This window comes from Clytia hemisphaerica, unplaced genomic scaffold (assembly GCF_902728285.1).
Source record: "Clytia hemisphaerica strain Z4C2 unplaced genomic scaffold, Clytia hemisphaerica genome assembly, whole genome shotgun sequence".
Taxonomy (NCBI): Eukaryota; Metazoa; Cnidaria; class Hydrozoa; order Leptothecata; family Clytiidae; genus Clytia; species Clytia hemisphaerica.
The window spans coordinates 3664712-3686754 of record NW_027103286.1 but is presented as its reverse complement, the minus strand read 5'-3'; the positions used below and the strand labels follow the sequence as shown (position 1 = coordinate 3686754).

Sequence of the window (22043 nt, the reverse complement as noted above, 5' to 3'; positions counted from 1 at the left end):
ATTGAATCGAAATGAAAATATTTAAATTTCTTCTGGGTTATAAGTGGTATGAAAATCTTTATAATTACTACTTTGTAGCCGTTCTAACTGAAATTTGAAATATATTTGATAGATGTAAAAGAAATTTACGAATAAGTAAAGAAAAATACAGCGAACTCTCGCTAATTAAACTCGAAAGAAAAGTTCGAATTACAGAGAGATTCGAATAATAGAAGCTCGAATTAGCGAGAGTCCTCTACATAATATTTCATTAGAGTTTATATATAAAGTTCCTGTAAAAATCATCGCTACCATATCAAAATACCCTAACCTTACCAGGATGTAACAATGAATTTCTTTTTCATTGCAGAATATGATCATCGATAGGAACTGAAAGCTAGTTTGAATTAAAGATATATTGGAATAATAATGATAAGTTCTAATTAGCGAGGGTCAAATGCATCTACATTCATTGTAGTTTATAGAAATTGCTGTCATGTGTAAAAGTCATTGCTCAAAATACCCTTTACTTTACTACTACTAAATTGTTTCAACATATTTTTTTTTCATCGCAGAGTATGATAATTGGTGTGTTTCAAGATTTAAAAGGCTTGTCAAGTGCATTCAACTCAAGGACCAGTTTTCAAATGTTCTTCGACTGGATGTATCCTTTTTCTCTCATGACTTTTTAGTTTTAGTTTTTTTAAGTTCTAGTGAGTTTTTTTCCTTGAGTAATTTGTTGCCTGAATACTGTAGGTAAAAGTTTTTCTGCTGCAGTAGACGAAAGAATCAATGCTATTTGATCTCAAAAATAATAAAGTTTAAGAAATAGAAAAACATGAAATGCAAAATTATCTAGCTGAAAAATACATACAAAAACCTCTAAATCATAAATTTGAGGTTGAATTTGTCGTATAATGATAATAAAAATTCTTCACAAAATGTTCACTACCGACTGTAGCGTGTTATTCCTGTATATATTCTTTGATTTAATTCCAAAGACACATCCGATGGTCGTCTTTATACAGTTCTGTAATTTGTTTATTTTTTTATGAAATTTCGAAATTGATATTCATGTCTACAATACTCAAGCGTCACAATTTTTTACAAGATTCTTGAATTCATTCAAGGTTTTCTGGGCTTTCAGTTTACCATGTCGTGAACAATCTTCAAAAGTACGAACAATGTTAAGCTTTGAGCAACGTAGAGGTCCCTTGTACTACTGGATCTTGGTGGTGGTTTATAACACTATAAAGAAAGGAGAAATAATTTTCGATTTTAAAAATTGGCGCTGTACTCGATGGTGAAACTAGAAGGTGATGATATGGAGGTAGCCCGTAGTAATCTAGGTTGTAGACAGTCTTTCGATTGTTTTCATTTTGACAACGGTCAATCGACCAATCGGCTCGGTTGTCTATGAGCTGAACGTAACAATGAAAGGAACGGGATTCGAACCAGAAACAACTGCTTTGAGACACTGACGCTTTGGAGCATCCACCCTTCGCTCTTTGTTATCTCAATAATTCATCATCCGATAGATAGAGCTAATCTTATGTTACAAACTATGTCACTTACCCCTCTTGTGATTGAGCAATTCCTTTCCTGCTTTAAGGGTTCGTACCACGAAAACTTGCAACCCCCTACTCGCTTAGTCCAACATGTTCCGTTTGTTTCACCATCCAAGTAATTGTGACAAGTGCATTGTGGGCACGCCATACGATGTCTGTATTCAATCTCCAATTGACAATCGTCGGAACCTTTGTTATCTATGGGGAAAACAATGAACCAAATTTAATAACACAGCAATTTTTCCCTTCAAAAGACTGTTGTTCGATGAGAGATATGTATGGAAGCTAGTCTTTTGTTATTAATTCTATCTCGAATATTTTCTTTAATTCTTTATTTCCTACCCTCAAATATCAATTTTACATGTTGTTCGACAAAGGCTAATCATTGACATTAAAAGGTCTGGGAAAAAAGGGGGAAATTTATATTCCAAGTCTATTCTCAAATCATGGTTCTTTCTCACCTTCTTCAAGGAAATGACTTGATAAACCACCACCATCTTCATCACATTTCATCTTGACGACAGTTTGTTGTGGACGGTCGATTGTTTGACCCTTGTTATCCACGCATATGCCATTTGTTAAGACTATATTGAATCCTAACTTTGGATCATCTCCTTGCTCAATAGTGAAACGATCTCCCATGTTGTAAGTTTCCTTTCTCTCGAACCTCCACCAATCGTCGCTGGAACGGTTGGTATGAAAACTTTTCAAGACTTGGATCTGAAAATTGATATCGGCACCCTACGATAGAAAACAACATTCTAAAAGTCCCTAGTCTATAGGTATCTTTGTACTGATTAATGGATGAATTTTGACATCAAAGACTCAAAGTTTCAAATGGTTGGTTTACTAATAACTCATAATGACACATGAAATGGCAGCTTTTAGATTATTTTCCAATTTAGCTTTTGGTGAAGTACTTCACTGTTCGTTTTTCAAACACGCCTTTTCAGTGACAACCCTTATCAAATGGAAGCCAATAGTTTTACTCACGTCTTTTCCTTCGTCGCATCTGCGATAATACTTTGCATGGCAAAACGAAAGGGTAAGACCCCTACCGTGAAGCATGTTTATACTCCCTCTTGATCTCGAAATGTCAGAAAAATCATACACTACAGATTCATTGTTCGCGTACATGTACTTGTACACAAACTGGTTTCTGATACATTTTGTCTGGTCCGGGTTTGTAACCCATCCTTTCTGCTGGCATGGTCGACACGATGTGCTTCCACTTGTATTAGAGATGGTATTGTACGGGCAACGACTGCAACTGTTAAATATCTCAAACCTTCCCGGGGGGCAGGGTACACATTCAGTACCGTTGACACTAGCAGTCCCCTTTTGACATTGTATGCAGAAAGTACTTCCAGTCTCATTGGCTATCTGATCGTAAGGACATCCGTAGCAAGATGGTGATCCTTCCTCAGTGTTATATCTCCCTTTAGGACAATTCACACACTTAGTCCCATTGATACTGAAAGTACCTTTCGGACACAAAGTGCATGACTTTTTGTCTGTCGACTCGATTCCGTAACATTTGACGCAACTCGTTGACCCCTCCTCATAGTTATATGTACCGACGGGACAATTTCGGCAAAACGTTTCATTAAGCCAGACATCTCCTGCGTTCACCCAGAAAGTTCCTATTGGGCATATATTACACGATATTCCGTCTGTTGTGCCGTAAACACACGGTTGGCAATTGGTTGAGCCTTCTTTATCGGCATAGTAACCACGTCGACACTTTTCACATTTTATGGTAGTGTTTTGGAAAGTCCCTTTTGGGCACTTCTCACAAGCCATTCTATCAGGTGCGAGGATTGATCCAAAGGGACACCAATTACAGCGCTCCAGACTAGTCAACTCACCCTTACTCATATACCAATGAGATATTTTCATTGGTTTGCATTTGAAGCATGTTGTAATGTTTAAGCGATAACTGCCTCGAAGACATTTTTGACATGCAACTTGCGAATTTAGTGACCTGCCTCAATCGCTTCGCAACTTTTATACATTATAACAAACGATACATCTACCTCGTTTATATATCAGTTATTAGCGAGGTTTGTCAGTTTTTAATTGGGATTTCAATAGCATACTAATTAATGAACACATGGTGTAGTCAATTAGAACAATAACGTGCTTCTAATTGGAAATCGTCATTGAATTCTTTTCAATTAAATCAAAACCACCGAGTTGTACCTACTCTGTACCAGAGTGTATCTCACGTTTATCGCTTCGTAGTACACTCTGTGCGCATTTTCTGTTTGATAAAAAATTCCCGTACAGAGATTGGCTCATTCGATTTTTCCGACTTTTTGCTCAAAGATGCATAACTAACCCTCGAATGTGATGGAGCCCGATTTTCGAAAAAAACTATTTTTGGCCAAATGTCCGTCAAAAAACGGCTAAAATAAGATTTTTTGGACTTGAATCATTAAAATTTTTTCCGATTTTTTGCATGAAAGTAAGGTACCATCATTGGTAAGAGAGGACTAAAGCAGATTTTCACAAATAAGATTTTCGATTCAAAAAACAAATCTTTATCCATAAGAATCATTATTTATAAGCTTAGATCAATGTTCCTAACCAAATTACTCAAACTTTAGATGAGATGGATATTCTCTTCCTTCTAAACCTTAATACCACCCCAACCAATGATGGAGAAACGACAAATTTTAATGAATCGTCATTGTTTGTGTTCTGAATGATTGTTTTAACGGTCACTCTCACTTAGATATCAATTACATATGTGTTAAATGCATAACCAGGTAGGTCCATAAAAGTATCGCATGTTTTGTGAATTTTTTACAGTCATGTTACATTTTTCTACGTTCCATGTTTCTACGTTCCTTAACCGTTTTCAAAATATTCACAGAGAACCCAAATATACACACTTGATGCCGCGGCTGTTAGAAATATCATGTCGCAATTATCAAGTCACTCAAACCGTTTTACAACTGGCCCGTGAGCTGACTCAGAATCGTTCGCAGAGGCTAAACTTTGATGTAATGGTACCGAACGGAGTTTTACTATTCCGGTTGATCAGCAAAACTCTCGTCACATTTGGTAAGAATATTATTCGTTTCAATTTGAGCTGCTCAAGGAGCGATGGCCAAGTGGTCAAAGGCGTCAGCGTCCTAAACCAGGGGTTCGTGGTTCGAATCCCCGCTCTATCCAATGTTCTGTTCAGTTCTTAGATAGCCGCGCCAGCTTGCCGTGGACCCCGGGAAAATAATCGAAAGATTGTCTAAAAGTCCTAGATTACTAAGCTATCCACGTAAAATATCGATTATATCTATCTATCCAGCAAAGGGGTGGGCAAGCCAATTGTACATGATAATGCTACCCACATGCTACTTACAACCTTACACAGGAGGTCACTCAGGCAAAAAAAGGAAACAGGGACGTGCCGATCGTCCTCGATGGTCAGGATTCCTTCTTCAAGCTCTGAAAATAACTGATGGGGTTGCAAATTCACAAATAGTAGTTTTGAAATTTATTTGACAAGGTTGACTATTGTTCATTTTCCATCCACTACTTTTCATTCTATGTTTTGGCTTATCAAGGTCAGCAACCCCCCCCCCATACGATGGATCTTTGACATTTGCAGCTGGAATGCCTTTTAAATACACCCGTCGGATTTAACTGGAGATGATTAGGTTTAGTGCAGGCTGGGTGCGAATTGATTGGATTGGATTGATTGAATGAATCAATTGCACAAGGGCAGTAACAACTCAAAGTTTTGACATTTACACTTACTAATTTACCCTCATCCAACCAGGAGACTTCAAAAAGGTTTTCTCGTATATGCCTGAAGTTCGGCACATTTTGTTCACTTAGCGAATATTTGGGGGTTTTCTTTTTATATTTTACAAAAAGTTTGATTTTGGGGACCTGGGGAGGAGTTTTTTTATTAAAAGGAGACTCAAATTTTTGGGGTGCCCTGTAAACTTGAAAATTGGTGGGATTCGACTGAAATTTAGCACACATTCGATCCTCTGACATTACAAATATCTTTTTTACAATCGGACATTCGAATAGATTGAAGTTGCCGAAGTTGAGCCCGTTGTGCACGTTAGAATGTCAGTTAGGATTAAGACAACTCAAAAACTAACTGCATTTCCTTCTTACGGTCATTCCGAAGTGACAAATTCAAATCAAATCTGTCACCTAACTCACGCGTCGCTCATTGCTTAGGTGAACTGTTAGAAGTGAATTTGGACCCTAAAAACGAAAAAAAATCGTTCAATAAAAATAAATGAATAAATGCCTTATATTAGTAGTAGGTTAGTAATATATATTTTTTTAAGACTGAATATACAATTTTTTAATGAAAAAGAATTTAAAATAAATAGAGAGTGTTGTTAGTACTAGTAATAACATGGTTTAGCGGGTGATTTGGGATTAATAACCCCGAGGTTCATTGAAAACATTTCAAAATAGCCCGAACGTAGTGAGGGCTATTTTGAAGTGTTTTCAATGAAACGAGGGGTTATTAATCCAAAATCATCCGAGAATACCATGTTATTCCGCGTTAATTATATGGTCAAAAAAAGAATTGGAGAACACTCGATCGCTATTCTTTTCGAAACTTATAAAAACAGTCGAAACTATAAAAAAACATTCCACTGACACTCTTATTTTGATTGGCTTAAAAATTTCGTACGATATTTTGTTAATTAATCAAAATATCGTACGATACTTTTCTTTCAACCAATAGAAATTTTTGTTTACATCAGGGCGATTACAAAAAAACGGGGCTATTACGGGTTTATCGCCCCGCTCGTCCTTTACAAATCTAAGCTAAATGTAATCAACCATATAATTATGCATGTTATTAAAAAAAAAAATGAATGGCAAACTTCAGATGGCGTACATGGTCTTGGTAGGAAAGTTGAAATTTCTTTCTGTTCAAGCATAGTCCTTTTTTTTTGCTTATTTTCATTGTTTCTTACTTCAACTTGCGTTGAGAAATTAGTTTGTTTTGCTCACCTTTTGATCATGTGATTAAATCTTAAACCAATCCCAAGGGGAGTCCCAAGGGGAGTACTTGGTAACGTGATCAAAAACTGAGCAAATCGATTTTCATCTTTTGATAATAACAAAGGGAAAAGCTAACAAAAAGTTAAAACAATAAGCTTCCAGACCATGGTCTTTTATAAGGACTATGGTTAAAGCATGTTTAATATTAGAATCACAGTTGTGACATCTCGATCTTCGACAGACCTTGTCAAGTTAATTAAATACAATTTCAAAAAGTTTCTTCAATTAATGCCGTATTGTTCATTCATTGCTGCATGGGTCGGATTAGTAACATACTTGATTTCAAACTCTGACTCACAGCGTTGCAGTAGACACCCCTATGGGGAGGTATTGAATCCCCTGGCAGCAAATAGTGCCCATTGATGTTATTGTTGGTACAAGCATTGTACCACCAACCTCCACCCCCTTGAATCTGGGCGCAATTTTTGTCACCTCGATTATCATTATCTCGATCGACCGTTGTAAATTTGTAATTTCCGCTCATTACACCAGATGAGTGATAGCCAGGATATGTGTGTGAAAATGTCATGAAATAATCATCTGCTTCTGAATTGACGACAAAATTGGCAAACCTTTTTTTGATGAAAACACCGTTAAAAGTTTCTCCGATGAACATCATATCTTGAGGCTGCGACGAGATCATTTGGTGGACTGCTTCGTTCCCTAACCAATGTTCGCCTGAAATCGGTCCGAAACCGTCTCTGTATTCTGACCATGGACGGTTGCTAAATATGACCGAACCATTGAAGCGCCTTTGAAACGCCATCCACCCTCCGCCCTCTTCTTGCATAAGGCAATAAACTGGCTTGACGTATTTTCCATTAATAAGAACCTTGTATACACCGTCTGTACGGGCGCCTGATTTATACCACGCCAAACAACTTGTTTTGGTGAAAATCTTTGATTGTATTTCCACACCCGGTCTGTCAGATAATTGATTACCAAGGTAAAGGAAATAATCAATTGTAATGTTAAACATACGACACTCGATAACTCTATCTGACACTTTGTTTACATCGTACGAAAGACATTTCTTTGAGTAAACACATCTACTGATACACATACGCTTGTCTGGGGCAGTAAATTCATTAAATGCATCTAATCCTTCATACTCTTTGCCTACTGACACTAAATTGAATTGTTTCTCTTCCCTTGCTATGTAGCCACTAATCGTCAGCACGAGTTGCAGGTGAAATAAAGCAGTAAAATACTTCGACATTTTTTCTTTACGACAGTTTTTAAAAATATTTTTTGATGATAATATCAGCGAAACAAACTTTGTTATCTTTCTTTGACCACCTGAACTTCGATGTCAATATATGTTAGTTTTCAGTCATTCACCTCACTCGTTCCAGTCCATTTGTGTCAATTATTAATCAATGTCGACACTGATTGTGTTCTCTACTGCACTGATTTCCCATTTTTCCCATGATGTTGATTGGTTTTCTAGACTCTTTACCAATTCAAAAATTCAACTTCTTATATATCAGGTGTCATAAAATTTGCCTTAGGTGGTCGTTAACAAACTTTTTTGAAAATGTCAAAAAATATTCAAATTGAAATATGTCAAAATGTATAAATGATATATTGTTGAAACTTTGTATGATGGTACTTCATTATTATGTTGTTCTGAAAATAGAAAAAATGATTAAAGATTTCAAAGACGGGGGTCATGAAAATAGATTCGAAAATCTCTTGGCCGAAAAATCTCAGCAACCAGAAGGAGTTAGCTTTTGATACTTGGCAGTTATGTTACCCTAGTGACCTTCTGTGATCTGAGTGAAAAAAAAAATTGAAAAAAATAAAATCAGGGGGTAAAAACCCAAAAAACTGTTTTTTTTATAATTATAAAATCAACAAAACATTTTTTTTTAAACTGTTTCACTCAGATCACCTCAATCAGACCATCCAATCCTGAGATATTTCCGCCAAGAGATCAAAAACCCCCGGTTTTGCTGTTTTGCGTAAACTGGCCTTAAAACTATTTATTGCTGTAAAAAGAGGAAAAAAAAGCTTTTAATATGGGATTTTTGACATATTTCAGTTGAACTTGATGCACTAATACAATTTTCAATATAAGAAAGAAGGTAAAGCCATTTTTTTTGCATGTGTCAGCAAATTCATGGCTTCGCCTGGAACCCTGAGATTTACCGCAAACATGCAAAAAAGTTGCGTAAACCTTACTTTTGCCTGCGAAAAAGCTAAAAGTTGGTGAAAAGTGATTGAAAAGTATTCCCTAACCTTTTCATTGGTTAAAGTAACACATTTTATTGTAGAAAAGCAAATTTCCATCCCCGTTACTTGAAATACAAGCTGCGCTCAAGTCTAGTAAAGAGCACTTTCACTTTCACTTTTGCGAAAACCCCGAAATGCACCAAAATCAACTATATCACTATCAAAACCCAACTAAAGGTGTATGGATAGTTTCAAGAATATATTATGGACGTTTTTAAAAGTAAATTACCAATTAAATAACTTAAAAAGAGAGAGAAAACAGAAGAAACGTTTCACGTACCTGTCACACATTTGTGGCGCTGAAATTTGATCCCAATGGGGAGGAAATTAGAAAGATTATCAAGTAAAAATGTTCCTTGGAGTTTTGAGAAGCTCTTTATATAAAATGGAAGCATTAAACCATCACTTACTACAAGAAAATAAGCCATGAAACAGTTATTCCCTTTACCAAAAAACCACACTTGAAATTTGACAAGATTTAAGATGGCGGGTTTGTTTTGGTTGTCATAAATCCGGAACTATTCACAGTACCGGTGTAAAATTTTCCGGAAATGTTCTTTGTGGCTCTACGTGTAGCGACGGTAAAAATTTAGAGTCGCTCCAAGGACCAGAAGAGCAAATATTTCAGTTTTCGTGACGGGCGGTGGGGTGGGCGTTTAGGGCGGACCGCAAGATCTGCTCAGGTTGGTGTCTAAAGATCTAAATTTTTCCACTTTCCTCTTCTTTATATCAAATAAAACTTCGGGATATTGTTTAGTAAGGTTCAAACTTTAATTTAAACCAAAAATTGAAAAATCGACCCAAAAAAGATGATCCTATCTCAGAAGTGTTAACGACCACCTTAACTAATTTCACAGTTTTCTTCTTTTTCAGAATCATCAATTTTCATTGTTGCTATTCGTTCCTCATTGAGATTTTTTCTCATGCTACTCTAATTTGAATGAGTGTCATTATGTTCATCAAATAATTCATGAACTCGTGGTTGGAAGGCATGGAAGTTCGATGCTCTTTTGAATAAACGATTTCAATTTGAATGTATTTTGAAATTATTTACCCAAAAAATTAAGTTTAAGTCATTTCTTTTATTAATTTTTCAACCTGATTACATCACCTTTAACCACACCAGCTTATAGGGGTTACAGTAAGCTATTTCTAAGCCGTTGCTCATAGTTCTTAATTTGTTCTTAGGTTGTTAGCTAAATGTTGCCATGATACTTAATGTTTTATAGTAAATGGTGAATTCGATTCGACTTAGGCCTAGAAAATCAATCTTAAAACACCCAAATTTAACTGACTATTGATTACTGTAGGCAACTGCTGTGGATAACCTGTCTCTTTCAAAATAGAGATTATTATTTGCCGTACCTGATGTATCAGTATCCTCAACCAAATACCTTATTCACCCTTTTTATTTTGCTCCTTGTGTGTGTTATTTTGGGCCTGTGTTGGAACTAGGGCTAGCTTCAAAATGCCCGGCGTTAAATGGACAAATACGTTATATATATAGACTGAAAACGGTGTTAATTCATGACCAATTTCACTCTATTTAAGAGTGTCAGCAGTCAGGAACAACTTCAAGTTGGCCCACCATCTCGGAAAATCGTCTATTAAGCCCTAAATAAACAAATTAGCCAGATTATATAGCCAGCAATGGAAAAAATTTTGAGTGAAGTATCAATACTCGTATTTTCATCAGAAGCAAATTTTGCATATTTCTAGAATATTCTCCGGTTGAAAATCTTACCTTTTCAGCTCCCAGAAAATTGATAGGCAAAATAATCAATAATGGTCGAAATAACCGATAATAATAATTTTCCAATCGCGTCTGATTGGCCACTCACAAATTTGATGTGGAAAGTCTATTATACTATTTCTCGCGTTTGGACAAAGGAGGCGCGCCCCGCTTGCACTGCATGCGCAGTTAGAAAATATCTCCCATTCTAGAGCGAAATCAAAGGTTAATATTTGTCATAAACACTGATTGTAGGGAGGGGACTTAAAAAAAGAAAATTAAAAAGAATTTAGTGGCATATGTACAAAAGCTGCCAAATTGTATAAAAAGAAGAAAGAAATCAAAAATTTTGACCGGGGACCCTTTTCAGGGTCCCCCCGGGCCCCATTTCTGCGGGGTACTCAGCGCGACCCCGGACCAAAAATAGCCTAACACCAACTTTCTTAAAACATAGTCATGTGGCATATCAAATTATCAGAAATTCTATGCTGATTCCAAAAACATTAGTAGTAGGGGTCAGAAATAAATCTAAAAAAAGTTATGACCATATCTTGGACCAGATTTTGAGTAAATTGCATAATTTGGAAGAAATTCGAATAGAATCTTGATTATGACTAACATTTCATGTAGTTAGTAGTTAAACTTTGACAAAATTCTGGTTTATTGAATGTAACTGTTTTCATGATATGAAGACATTTCCAGGTTTATTTAAGTTTTCTTTAGAGAGAAGGTATATGAATGTAGACAAAGATGGTGAAGCTGAGGTACTTTGAACAAGAGCAAAATATATTTTATCAAGCCAGAAATTGCAAAGTAAAAGATCAAGGAATAAAAAGTTTTTCAATTGTAAAGAGCATCACAAACTGCCACATGAGTGGACAGAATGAATGTAAAGATAACCTTTGGATGTTCTATCAAATGCCAAGAAAGCGTTGGAATATCTATTCACCACTAAGATGGTCAATACAGGAAAGGATAAGAATTTTGAAAAAACTGTTGCAAAGGGTGTTGTATTGCAGCGGATTTTTTGCAATGTTTATCCAAAGAACTATCGAACAGTGGAGCACGATATCAAAAGATGTTTATTACAATTTTATAAATAATTAAAATAATATATAAATAGTTATGAATCATTGAAAAAAAAGAAGCACTTCGAAGAAACCAGATGATTACTGGCCGAAGTTTGAGAAATACAGCTTAAAGAATTGTTTGACATTATTGGTAAGATTTCTTTTTGGTTATTGAATTGTCAATTGCTAGGGCAAATTCTCTCCGAACTGACAGTGAATTCCAATTCAATTTTTTGTAATTTTTGTTTAGTTATACGAGTTTAATCCATAGACCATGATTTATGGCACCTTTAAAGTTACAAAGTTGTAAAGGTGCCATCATGGTCTATGGATTGAACTCAACTTGTATTTGTATACCTAAACGAAAATTGCAAAGAATTGAATTGGATATCACTGTCAGTCCTAGGAGAGAATTTGCCCTAGCAATGGACTATTCAATAATCAAAGAGAAATCTTTCCAATAGTGTCAAACAATTCTTTAACCTATTTGCTTAAAATCATCTGTTTTTTGAAGTGCTTCTTTTTTTCAATAATTCATAATTATTTAATAATGTTTTGATATCGTGCTCCGGTGTTCGATACATTCCAACATCTCAAAATTAACAGGTATTACAATCTTTACATTTATCTGTCCACTCATGTGGCAGTTTGTGATGCTCTTTGCAATTGAAAACTTTTTATTCCTCTGTGTTTGTTTTGATTTTTTACTTGGCAATTTCTGGCTTGATAAAATATCTTTTGCTCTTGTTTGAAGTACCTCAGCTTCACCATCATTGTCTACATTCATAATCCTTCTCTCCAAAGAAAACTTAAATAAACCTGAAAATGTCTTCATATCATGAAAACAGTTACATTCAATAAACCAGAAGTTTAACTACTAACTACATGATAGTTAGTCATAATCAAGATTCTATTCAAATTTCTTGCGAATTATGCAATTTACTCAAAATCTGATATGGTCATAACTTTTTTTAGCTTTATTTCTGACCCCTACTACTAATGTTTTTTGGAATCAGCATAAAATTTCTGATAATTTGATATGCCACATGACTATGTTTTGAGAAAGTTGGTGTTAGGCTATTATTGGTCCGGGGTTGCGCTGGGTACCCCGCAGAAATGGGGCCCGAGGGGGGGGGCCCTGGAAAGGGTCCCCGGTCAAAATTTTAGATTTTTTTCTTCTTTTTATATAATTTGGCAGCTTTTGTACATATGTCACTAATTGTTTTTTTCTAAGTCCCCTCCCTACTGATTGGAATCATTTAGAATAAATCTGGGGTGTTATAGAATGTGACAATATTACGCTCAAAAATCAAATTTTCTCCATTATCGGCTAATTTGCCTACATAATCTGGGCTACTTTGCCTATTTTGCCTAAGTTTTGTTCTTAACTGGTCAATGTACTAAGAGATGACATTTTTAAATAAAATTCAAGATAATATAAAAGATAAGATGTTTATTACTTTTGATTTTCTTTTTCACATAGAACGAGCCAGCCGATCAAGACACTATTCAAATATTTAGTTCAAATTCATGATAGTACACTAATTACTAGTTACTAGAGTAACTGCACCTCTAGAAAACGCTTCTTTTTCACGGCATAATACACTCGATTTTTCGTTTTGACCGAATGGTGATTTTAAATCAAATCAATTAAATCAAAACTTCTTTATTTGCCTGCACATAATTAATTTCTCTAAATTAGGGGGGGGAGATGCAGGCCAGGGATCCACCCAAAAAACGTTGTTTCCGTCATATTCCGACAGATATATTTTGTTTTGTATAGGACTAGAGTACCATCTGCCACCTAGAGATAACTGAAAGGGAGGAAGGTTTTGCTGAAAAGCGACCATCATTTCGAACAGTATTTTTTCTTTGTTCTATAGGTAGTTACTTGGTGACGCTAACGAACGTTCCAACAGATCAATTATATGATGTCAAGTATCCTTTTCTACAATCAATGTTTCGTGTGGTCTCTGTATTAAGCCGTGGAAAACTTTGTATTATCTTTTCTATGTTCTCTTTGCAATAAGTTTGTTCTGTTACACGATTGATCACTTTTTGTCGATATCCTATATTATGTTTATTGACAAAATTTCCCCTTCTAAAAAAACATTTAACCAAAGCTTTTATCGTCATTTAATCTTTTATGACAATTCAAAATGCTTAATTCAATTAGCTCCGTTTTAGTGTAGTATTTTTAAATGGATTCTCAAATTAAAGCATTTAAAAAAAACTAGCTAAGCTTCGAAAGATAAATTTTCTATAATGCATGTATTTTGTAATACGCCCTAAACTGAACGAATAGTAAAGAAAGTCATTATTCTGTTCCTTAACAAACTCTTCTAGAATTAAACCCATCCTGTTATGCTTCTCAATGTTGAGAGCTGCATTGGCGGGTGGTTACGTCAACTTTGGCGTTCTTCGGTTGTATGGAGATGACGCCTTGGAAAACGCCCTTGGTATGTTCATCAAATTGTTAGGATCTATCGAACAGAAAGATATTATGGTAAGGTGGTGTTGACTGATTTTCAAATCATGAAACGGCTGGTGAATAAACTGTCATTACACCATCAAAGCTCTTGAGGTGGTCTGAGTTTTTTTAATGTCGGTACGATGTAACATAGTCACAAAGGGGCTGAGTTGAAACTCTTCCGTGGGAAATAAAGCCAGTTATTTCTCATCCAAAACGCGTTACCCGCGTGGTTTCACACAAGCGCCAGATTGGAAGAAAAATCTATCGCCAGATTTTGAAAAATATGACGCGACGCGAAAACAAAGAAAGTGCTAGATTCAATCCGTTATCCTAAAAGTCGCCCAAATCTCAATCACTTTTTCTTGCTTGAGAAAGGTTAAAGATTCTTCTCTGGGTTTTAAACTCAATTGTCATTGCATTAACCTCAAAAGGTCTATCGTGTCGATCATAGATTATAGAAGATAATTTTTCTAACCCTAACTGGAGTTAATATTATGTTACATTTTTATCCTCTCTCTTAGGAATATCCAAAACTGGGGAAAAGTTATTACACACTAATAGAAGTCGTAGTTGAGCATCATATCGATCAAGTCTGTAAACTGGATCCCCAGGTATTGATTTATATATTGGGCCATTCCATTTTATCTCCATACAAGAGGGTTGAACGAACTTTTCCAGGGGGTCTAAGGAAAATGTTTATTTTTCAAGGGGACAAAATGTCATTCTAAAACTTGTTGGAATTACTTGCTCAGTATTAATATTCTGAACAAAGATTGTACTTTTAATTCTACTAATTTTCCGCCAAAAGAAAGTAATGTTTTCTATCGACTCATTTTTGGACAATTGATAGCAACAGTGCACGCGCAAAAAAGAAAAAAAGACTGATTCTGATTCTGAAGATTCTTACTGCAGAAGAATCGCAATTGATGGAAGAAAAATATTGTTTTTCAAAACTATAGCAAACGTTGGACACTTAAGGTTATTCGAAGTAGGCGTGCGTAGGAAGGAAAATGATCCTTTGAGAAAGTTTTTTCACCTGTTTAAAGCTTTGCTTTCGATAAGTATTGTTATGTTTTTGTGCAATCCCTTTTTTTGTGTTTGCGATTTTAAAAGTTCTAGATTTGTGATCAGTCATAAAAGTCAACACTGATAGGTCCGTTATTTCAAACAATGGCGTTTATTAGGCGCATGCGTGAATCTGTTTTTAGTAGAAAGTGGAACCTTGGTATAAACGGAGATAGAAAAGTTTTGTTAACCATTCTTTCTTCGACACAACTTAAACAAAGACTATGACGTTTTTGTTGATCTTTTTGTCGATGTTTTTACCGTCATTGCTGGCATCTAACGATCCGGCTCACGACATCAAGATTTTAAAACTTCAAATGAAAGTGCTGGTCAAGCTGCAAGCAGAAACTAACCAGAAACTTGTGCTCACGAATCAGAGACTGACGAAACTGAAACAAGAAACCAACCAGAACTTAACCGATGGTAACAAACTCCTTAATCAGATGGCAATACAAACTGACCTAAAATTGACCAAATTGGAAAAGGGCGTCAACCAAAATTTAACTCGAGGGAACAACGAGCTGAGTAGTAAGCTTATACAATCAAGCCAAGTGCTGGAACAAAAATTAACACAACATTTTGCCAGAACAAATCAAGCCATGAATCAGAAGTTGACCAAGACAAGTCAAGAGGTACTAAAGTTAAAGACCAAAGAGCAAACACTTAACAGATTTTGTAATTCAAAGCCAAACGCTTGTGGGTCGTGCTATTGCATTGAAGATTTCAACATTGCGGACAAGTATTTTTGTGATTGTCGATCGAAGCCGGTAAAGAGAGATTGTAAGGAGCATCATGTGCAAGGTGAACGCACCAATGGGCTGTACCGAATCAATATGAATACGCGTGGTTTGGTTGTCTCTGTATATTGTGACCAAATTACTGATGGAGGTGAGTTGAAGTGTGGTTGATCTCAAAAAGTTTCAAAAATCTTCGGTAGGTTCACAAAACAACAAAAATCAGTCCCTTTAGCAAACATTCTTCAGGAGAATTTTTACCATTCTTTTCGTGTCCCGTGAAGTTTACACTGCGAACGTTTTATGATTGCTTAAGCCATGGTCAATCGAGGCTGTATTAAATAATTTTGTTGTATAAGCTTCTCATGTTTTTTTTATATTTACTTTAGGTGGCTGGACATTGTTCCAGAGACGTGTTGATGGTACAACCAACTTCTATCGCAACTGGAAACCATACAAAGAAGGTTTTGGCCAACTCCAACATGAACATTGGCTTGGAAACGACTACCTCCATCTCCTCACCACACAAGCTGTTTTGACCGGCTCTGAAATGCGTTTCGAATTGGGAATAAAGGACAGAAGCTATAAAAATTATGCAAAATATTCAAGTTTTCATGTTGATAGCGAATCGAATGCTTATCAGCTTCATATCAAAGGTTATTCAGGGAATATTGGTGGAACAGAGCCATCCTTGGCTCATCACAATAAGAGAAAATTCACCACTCCAGATTTTGATAATGATGATTGGTCAGGGGGTAATTGTGCTCGTGATAGGCGAGGTGCGTTTTGGTTTGGCGGTTGTGCTTGGATTAACCCCAATGGAGCTTACGACGACTACAAACAAGCATCGGATGTGTTGTATTCATTCAGTTGGCATCCTTTTTGGTTGCAATCCTCCGAAATGAAAGTCCGTCGAAAGTGACGATATTAATCAGTATTAATTCGTATTGTTATTATGAAAAGAATATAAGATGTGTGCTTTTTCTAAAACACGTTATGTATGCTATAATTCTTATCTTATCATATTTTTGAACGAATTTAGATATCATGATATCAACCAATGTAGTGTTATCGATTCTTTCCCCAACTGGTTATTACTACTAGATCACAGTGTGGATCTAAACCACACTGAAACGACCGCCTTCCTTCACGCATCACGCACGGCGAGCGCGCGCACATTGTTAACGCCTACATGTCATCTCCAGTACATTTTAGATTATTCATTGAAAACAGATTACAATATAGTCATTTTTCACGTCTCGATTATTCAATTACGAATAAAAGACATTCAGGAAAAAAAAAGAGAAACGCCTGGGTAATCTAGTTAAAAAAACCGAAAGTAAATGGTAGACAAAGTAATGAGCCAAGGCAAAACGAGATTAGCGTACCACTATGAAAGAAACCGCCTCCGGCGGTCGATAAGTCCAAATGATGCTAATATTTAAATATATCAAAGGATATAGGATGTTCTTACTTAGCGTGGGGAATGATGTTTTTGATCAAATACCAACAAAGGAATTTCACCAAAACGTTTAGAACCATTTTGATAGATGAGAAATAGCGTTTACTGTTCATCTCGAAAACACGTAAAAGCTCTCTAAGACTAAATTTCATATTTTTGATCTACTGTTGCTTGAAAGCATAAAGTTGCGAATTTACCCCCTTCGGGTAGATATTTATGTGTTTAATAACTTTCTTATAGAAACACGTTTCAATCTTCTTTTAGATGTTTCTTCACATTATCTCAACTTTATCTGAAGGTCTGGTTGCAATCGGTAAGATAAACTCCGAAATTCCCCCTCATTCTCTTTTAAACGCCAATGAAATTCGATAACAACTTCAAGTCGAAATCAAAAATTTCTAAAATTTTCATTTAAGTAAGAGATCTTTTGGAGCTTTAAAATCTTTTTAAGAATTTAAGCCAGAAAGTGAATACATGATTTTTCTATTTACTGTTTGCTTGATTACATTCTAGCTTGAATCTTGACTGTGACTGATTCAAATAAGAAATAAATACAGTGGAATCTCCATAAATCGAATGTCTCTTCAGCTCGAACAAGTTTTCTGGTCCTTTCAGTTGACAACAGCTTATAAACTAGTCTCCATAGCTTGAAATTTCCTTAACTTGAACAAATTTGCGTTCCCCGTGGGCTTTTGAGTGGAAACTCTACCGAATACTTTGTACAGTAAAGCCTCCATAACTCGAACACGCACGGGGAACGCAAATTTGTTCGAGTAAAGGAAAATTCGAGTTATGAAGTAAGGATTGCAAGGCATTGTTAACTGAAAGAATAATAAAATATATATAATAATAATTAAAAAAAAAGTTAAGGAGACAATCGAGTTATTCATGATATGCAGCACTGCAATGTCTTCTGACATTACATCACTGACCCAATAAGTGATTGGTTGTAAGTGACGTAAAACCCGTCAATATGTCACTTTCGACCAATCAGCTGTTGGGTCCGTGGAAGACATTGCAATGGTGGATATCATGAATAGAGGTTCGAGTTAAAGAGACTCCGCTGTATAACCGTTTTCGAATCTTGTTTCAGATCTGAGTATATCGACAGGATGTTGTGCTGCTCTGGATCACATCGTTACCTTTCTTTTCACCAACTGGCAGAAAGCCACTAAAAGCGGCAACCCAATGAATGAATTAGCTGAACATCCTGCTCTCAAAATATTAGAATTGCGCTCAGAAATATTCCAACAGGTATGTAGAGCTACGTACCTACAACTTACTTATATTTGATACATTCTGTGAAGGTGAAGTGCGTAAATCTCGGTCAGATTAGGAGAAAAAAACGACAGTCGGTGTGAAAAGTACCATATGGTGACAAAATAAGAATTTTTGCGATTTTTTCTGTCGAGTCTTCTGGTGGTTCAAGAAAAATGCGTCAATATTTCGGTGCTGGCGACCCCCGTACGTCCTCAGAGACTATGTTATCCCTACAATTATTGGACATGGTTTCTTCTATGGGACTATGATGTAATGCTTTACCTTCGTCAACTGATGATGTCATCATTCTTTGAAAATACCGAAAAAAGGACCCCTCTCTAACTTTGTATTATTTGGGCATAGTATCATTTTTTCTTCATCTGTTGGTATCGGGTATTTTACAGACCGGCCGAAAATTACTCTTTTTGCCTAAATCAGCTCTTAGGTACTCTAGTAATTGGAAAATGCTATTGACTTGAGATTTTGACAAGTTTTAGGTATTGATAATATAAGCTTGCAGCTAAATCGGACGAGAGGCTATGCTGAAAGTGAGCATTTCGGGTAAAATACGGACCGTTTGTAAAATACCAACCAATCATGTGACTAAATTGAAATTTTGCAGACCGTCTTAAATGATCAATATCTATCACTTTTGAAAATTCCAAGTCAAAAGCTCCAGTAGTTCCTGACTTCCGACATGTGGTCAACGTTAATTTTACAGACCGGTCTACAAGTACCAAATACTATTGGGAACGAATTTTTTCTGTTACTAGTCTCTTTTATTTGAAAAGTCAGCCTTCAGGAAAAGATTTCAGTCAAATCGAACGAATCAATCAGTCAAATACATGATTTTGGTAAAGTTTACATTCTGGGTTCGAGCCCCCTCCCCAAAATGCTTCCCCTAGTAAAAAAATAGGAAGATGCTCGAAGGGTTAAAAGATTTCTGAATTGTTTTCCGTTTGTAGATGCTGGCAACCGTTGTCAATATTGTGATGTTTGAAGAATGTCGTAATATGGTAAGTTGTTCATCTGACACCCTAATCCCTAATACCTGAAAAGGGTAGCTTTCTGACTTTCTTACCTTGAATCGCTTTGAGAGGGATTTTGTTACTCTTCATCTCAAAGCGCACAAAATAACTTTTGGAGAGCTGAGTAATTTTCCCCTTTTTATTTCAGTGGTCGATGTCAAGGCCGTTGCTTGGGCTAATTCTCCTCAACGAAAAAGTGAGTAATTTCATGCCGGGTTTAATAATGCATTTTAAGCAAAACTTTTTTTACAAATTATTGTGGGCGTATAGTCATTTCTTTTTTCGTGAACTGCATCTTAGATGGTGGTATTGATTCAATTGCAGGGTTTTTTTTTTAACACCCTTTTTTTCTTTTGAGAAAGAAAGCCATCTTTTCCACCCATGGTAATTTATATCGATTAGCTGGTGATAGAATAGATATTCACACCGTGTTTGTACTTAATATGTTCATGGGAGATGTCGTGTGTTACTAATTCTGTCCAATATATTTTGAGATATATATAAAGGATTTTTCTAGTTTTCTGAAGAAAAAAGGTTTTTCTAGCGATGGGATTGGAAGCGATGTTCTTGTTGCTTTTCTTCGCGTGTTCCTTAGCGATTTTCTCATCGTGCGATGCAACGGCCTGCTCGAACAGCGGAGAAATTTACAAATTGAGCAAGAATGGAAGTTCATTAGAATTTGAGTTCTGTATGAATGGAAATGTCGCTCAGAGAGTGATGCCGAATGATAACATGGGTTGTCTTCACATTCCACACAGTCTGATGAAAAACTCGAACTTGTGGCAAAACCTTGGAGATAAGGAATGTGTAACTGAAGATGGTAGAGCACGAAAGCAAGGCTTTGGTGTGGTGTATGGGGAAGCAAGCTTAAGTAAAGTTCCTGTCTTCTTTGAATTTTGCGGAAACGTTACTTTGGATTCATGCTGTCAAAATGTGCACAACATCAACGAGCCTTTCTCCTGCTTGGTTTACTACTTTGGTCATCTAGACCTCAGATACTTTACAATCACTGGACAAATATTGGTAACAAGTGACTATGATTATTTCTTGACCGCAAGTCCATCAACCTGCAACGACAACCTTGGATGGTCCGTTTACAAAATGGCGTATTTACCCTCTGGCTACTCTTCAAACATGATTGGAAAACGAACGAGTTTATCTTTATTCGCTGGCTTGCACCTTGAATGGCTCTAGACATATAGATAATTATGACTTTTGTATTGTCAAATTGTATTTTGATTTGGTTTGTAACTAATTCATTTCTCACTTGTAGTCAAATACTTTTTGGTGTAGGGCGATGGAAAAAGTCATGGTATCAGAAATGCTTCTTCTTCGCTAACTTAACGAGTCATATATTAAAAGGCTGGCAAGTGACGAAACAGAAGTGACTTTAATAACCACCGAAATGTCATTTCGATTTCAAGCTATTTTGATCCTAAACATTATTTCATACGTGGTTTGGAGACTAAGATATAGCTCCTTTAATGTCCTTTAATTTTTTCTCGCCAGAAATCTCGCGAATTTTCAATATTGCTGATTCACGAAATATAAGTCATGTTCGCGAAATTAGATTCTAGTAAGATGGCCAGAATCGCAAAATTTTCTGGCCGCAAAAATGTCTGACGTTAAATTAATTTGTGTTTTTACCTGTTCATTAGGGTTCATTAGGTACTCAGCTGCTGTGATAGAGGCTCTCGCAATAATTACAATCCTTTTCTGACCCTATGACAAGTGTGAAATATATGAAAATTTCCTCAAAATGCTTCTCATAAGATTTGTGAAAATTTCCTCGTATCTCGTTTTCAGGTTTTCACAGTATTAGAGGAAAGGATTACACAGGTTCAAGAGAACGCAGAAAAACAACAAAAGATGGCGACCTATTTTAGGGATCTGATGGACGGCGTTGAACGTTCTCTCTCAGCTAAAAATCGTGACAGGTATATAACTCCATTTCTTTTCAGCAATACATGGGACAACTTTCATTATTGTCTTGAAAGCCTAATTACAATCAGTCATGTTAATCGTGTCCATTGATTTTATTAACCTCCACCCAATCAATTTTTTAATTCAAATTTAAAATATTAAAAGATAGCTTTTATCACAAAATAAAAAGTACACTACTCCGAGTTTCGTGCTACTGCACTTTTCAAATGTACAAAATAAAATGAACTTCAAATTTATTGAAATCAAAAGATCTCTTCTATCAAACCTACTAATCAACATTAACAAGTTTCTAAAACTCAAAGACACAAAGCCGGGGGTAAAAAAATTCAACGTGTATACCGGACTTAACGGAAAAAACAGAGGAAAGACAGTAGTAGGCCGAGTATTAATGAAGATACAGGATCCATGCGAAGAATTATATTGGCTGTTAAAAAATAGTTGAAATCA

The 22043-nt window shown here is 35.9% G+C and overlaps 4 protein-coding genes across 4 annotated transcripts in view; 2 read left to right on the top strand and 2 right to left on the bottom strand.

The window, feature by feature from the left end:
* The window catches only part of LOC136807823 (exportin-7-like), a 61597-nt gene that overhangs the window by 38128 nt on the left and 1426 nt on the right, over positions 1–22043 (top strand). Inside the window, exons 24-33 of the mRNA XM_067064448.1 lie at positions 555–643; positions 4426–4616; positions 13514–13568; positions 13977–14136; positions 14625–14714; positions 17629–17677; positions 18458–18618; positions 19590–19640; positions 19801–19848; positions 21459–21589. Coding sequence (XP_066920549.1) covers positions 555–643; positions 4426–4616; positions 13514–13568; positions 13977–14136; positions 14625–14714; positions 17629–17677; positions 18458–18618; positions 19590–19640; positions 19801–19848; positions 21459–21589 — 1025 coding nt within the window. The remainder of the gene's footprint in view (positions 1–554; positions 644–4425; positions 4617–13513; positions 13569–13976; positions 14137–14624; positions 14715–17628; positions 17678–18457; positions 18619–19589; positions 19641–19800; positions 19849–21458; positions 21590–22043) is intronic.
* LOC136807873 (uncharacterized) lies at positions 643–3533 on the bottom strand. The gene is made up of 4 exons (XM_067064493.1): positions 2541–3533; positions 2009–2288; positions 1555–1745; positions 643–1227 (listed from the first exon to the last, which is right to left on the bottom strand). The coding sequence occupies exons 1-4, from the start codon at positions 3444–3446 to the stop codon at positions 1123–1125; spliced, it is 1482 nt and encodes a 493-aa protein (XP_066920594.1). The 5' UTR covers positions 3447–3533; the 3' UTR covers positions 643–1122.
* On the bottom strand, positions 6766–7887 carry LOC136807863 (angiopoietin-4-like). Its single transcript, XM_067064484.1, has one exon. The coding sequence runs from the start codon at positions 7810–7812 to the stop codon at positions 6838–6840; it is 975 nt and encodes a 324-aa protein (XP_066920585.1). The 5' UTR covers positions 7813–7887; the 3' UTR covers positions 6766–6837.
* On the top strand, positions 15310–16959 carry LOC136807843 (ficolin-2-like). The gene is made up of 2 exons (XM_067064467.1): positions 15310–16056; positions 16292–16959. Exons 1-2 carry the CDS (start codon positions 15393–15395, stop codon positions 16822–16824), a joined length of 1197 nt encoding a protein of 398 aa, XP_066920568.1. The 5' UTR covers positions 15310–15392; the 3' UTR covers positions 16825–16959.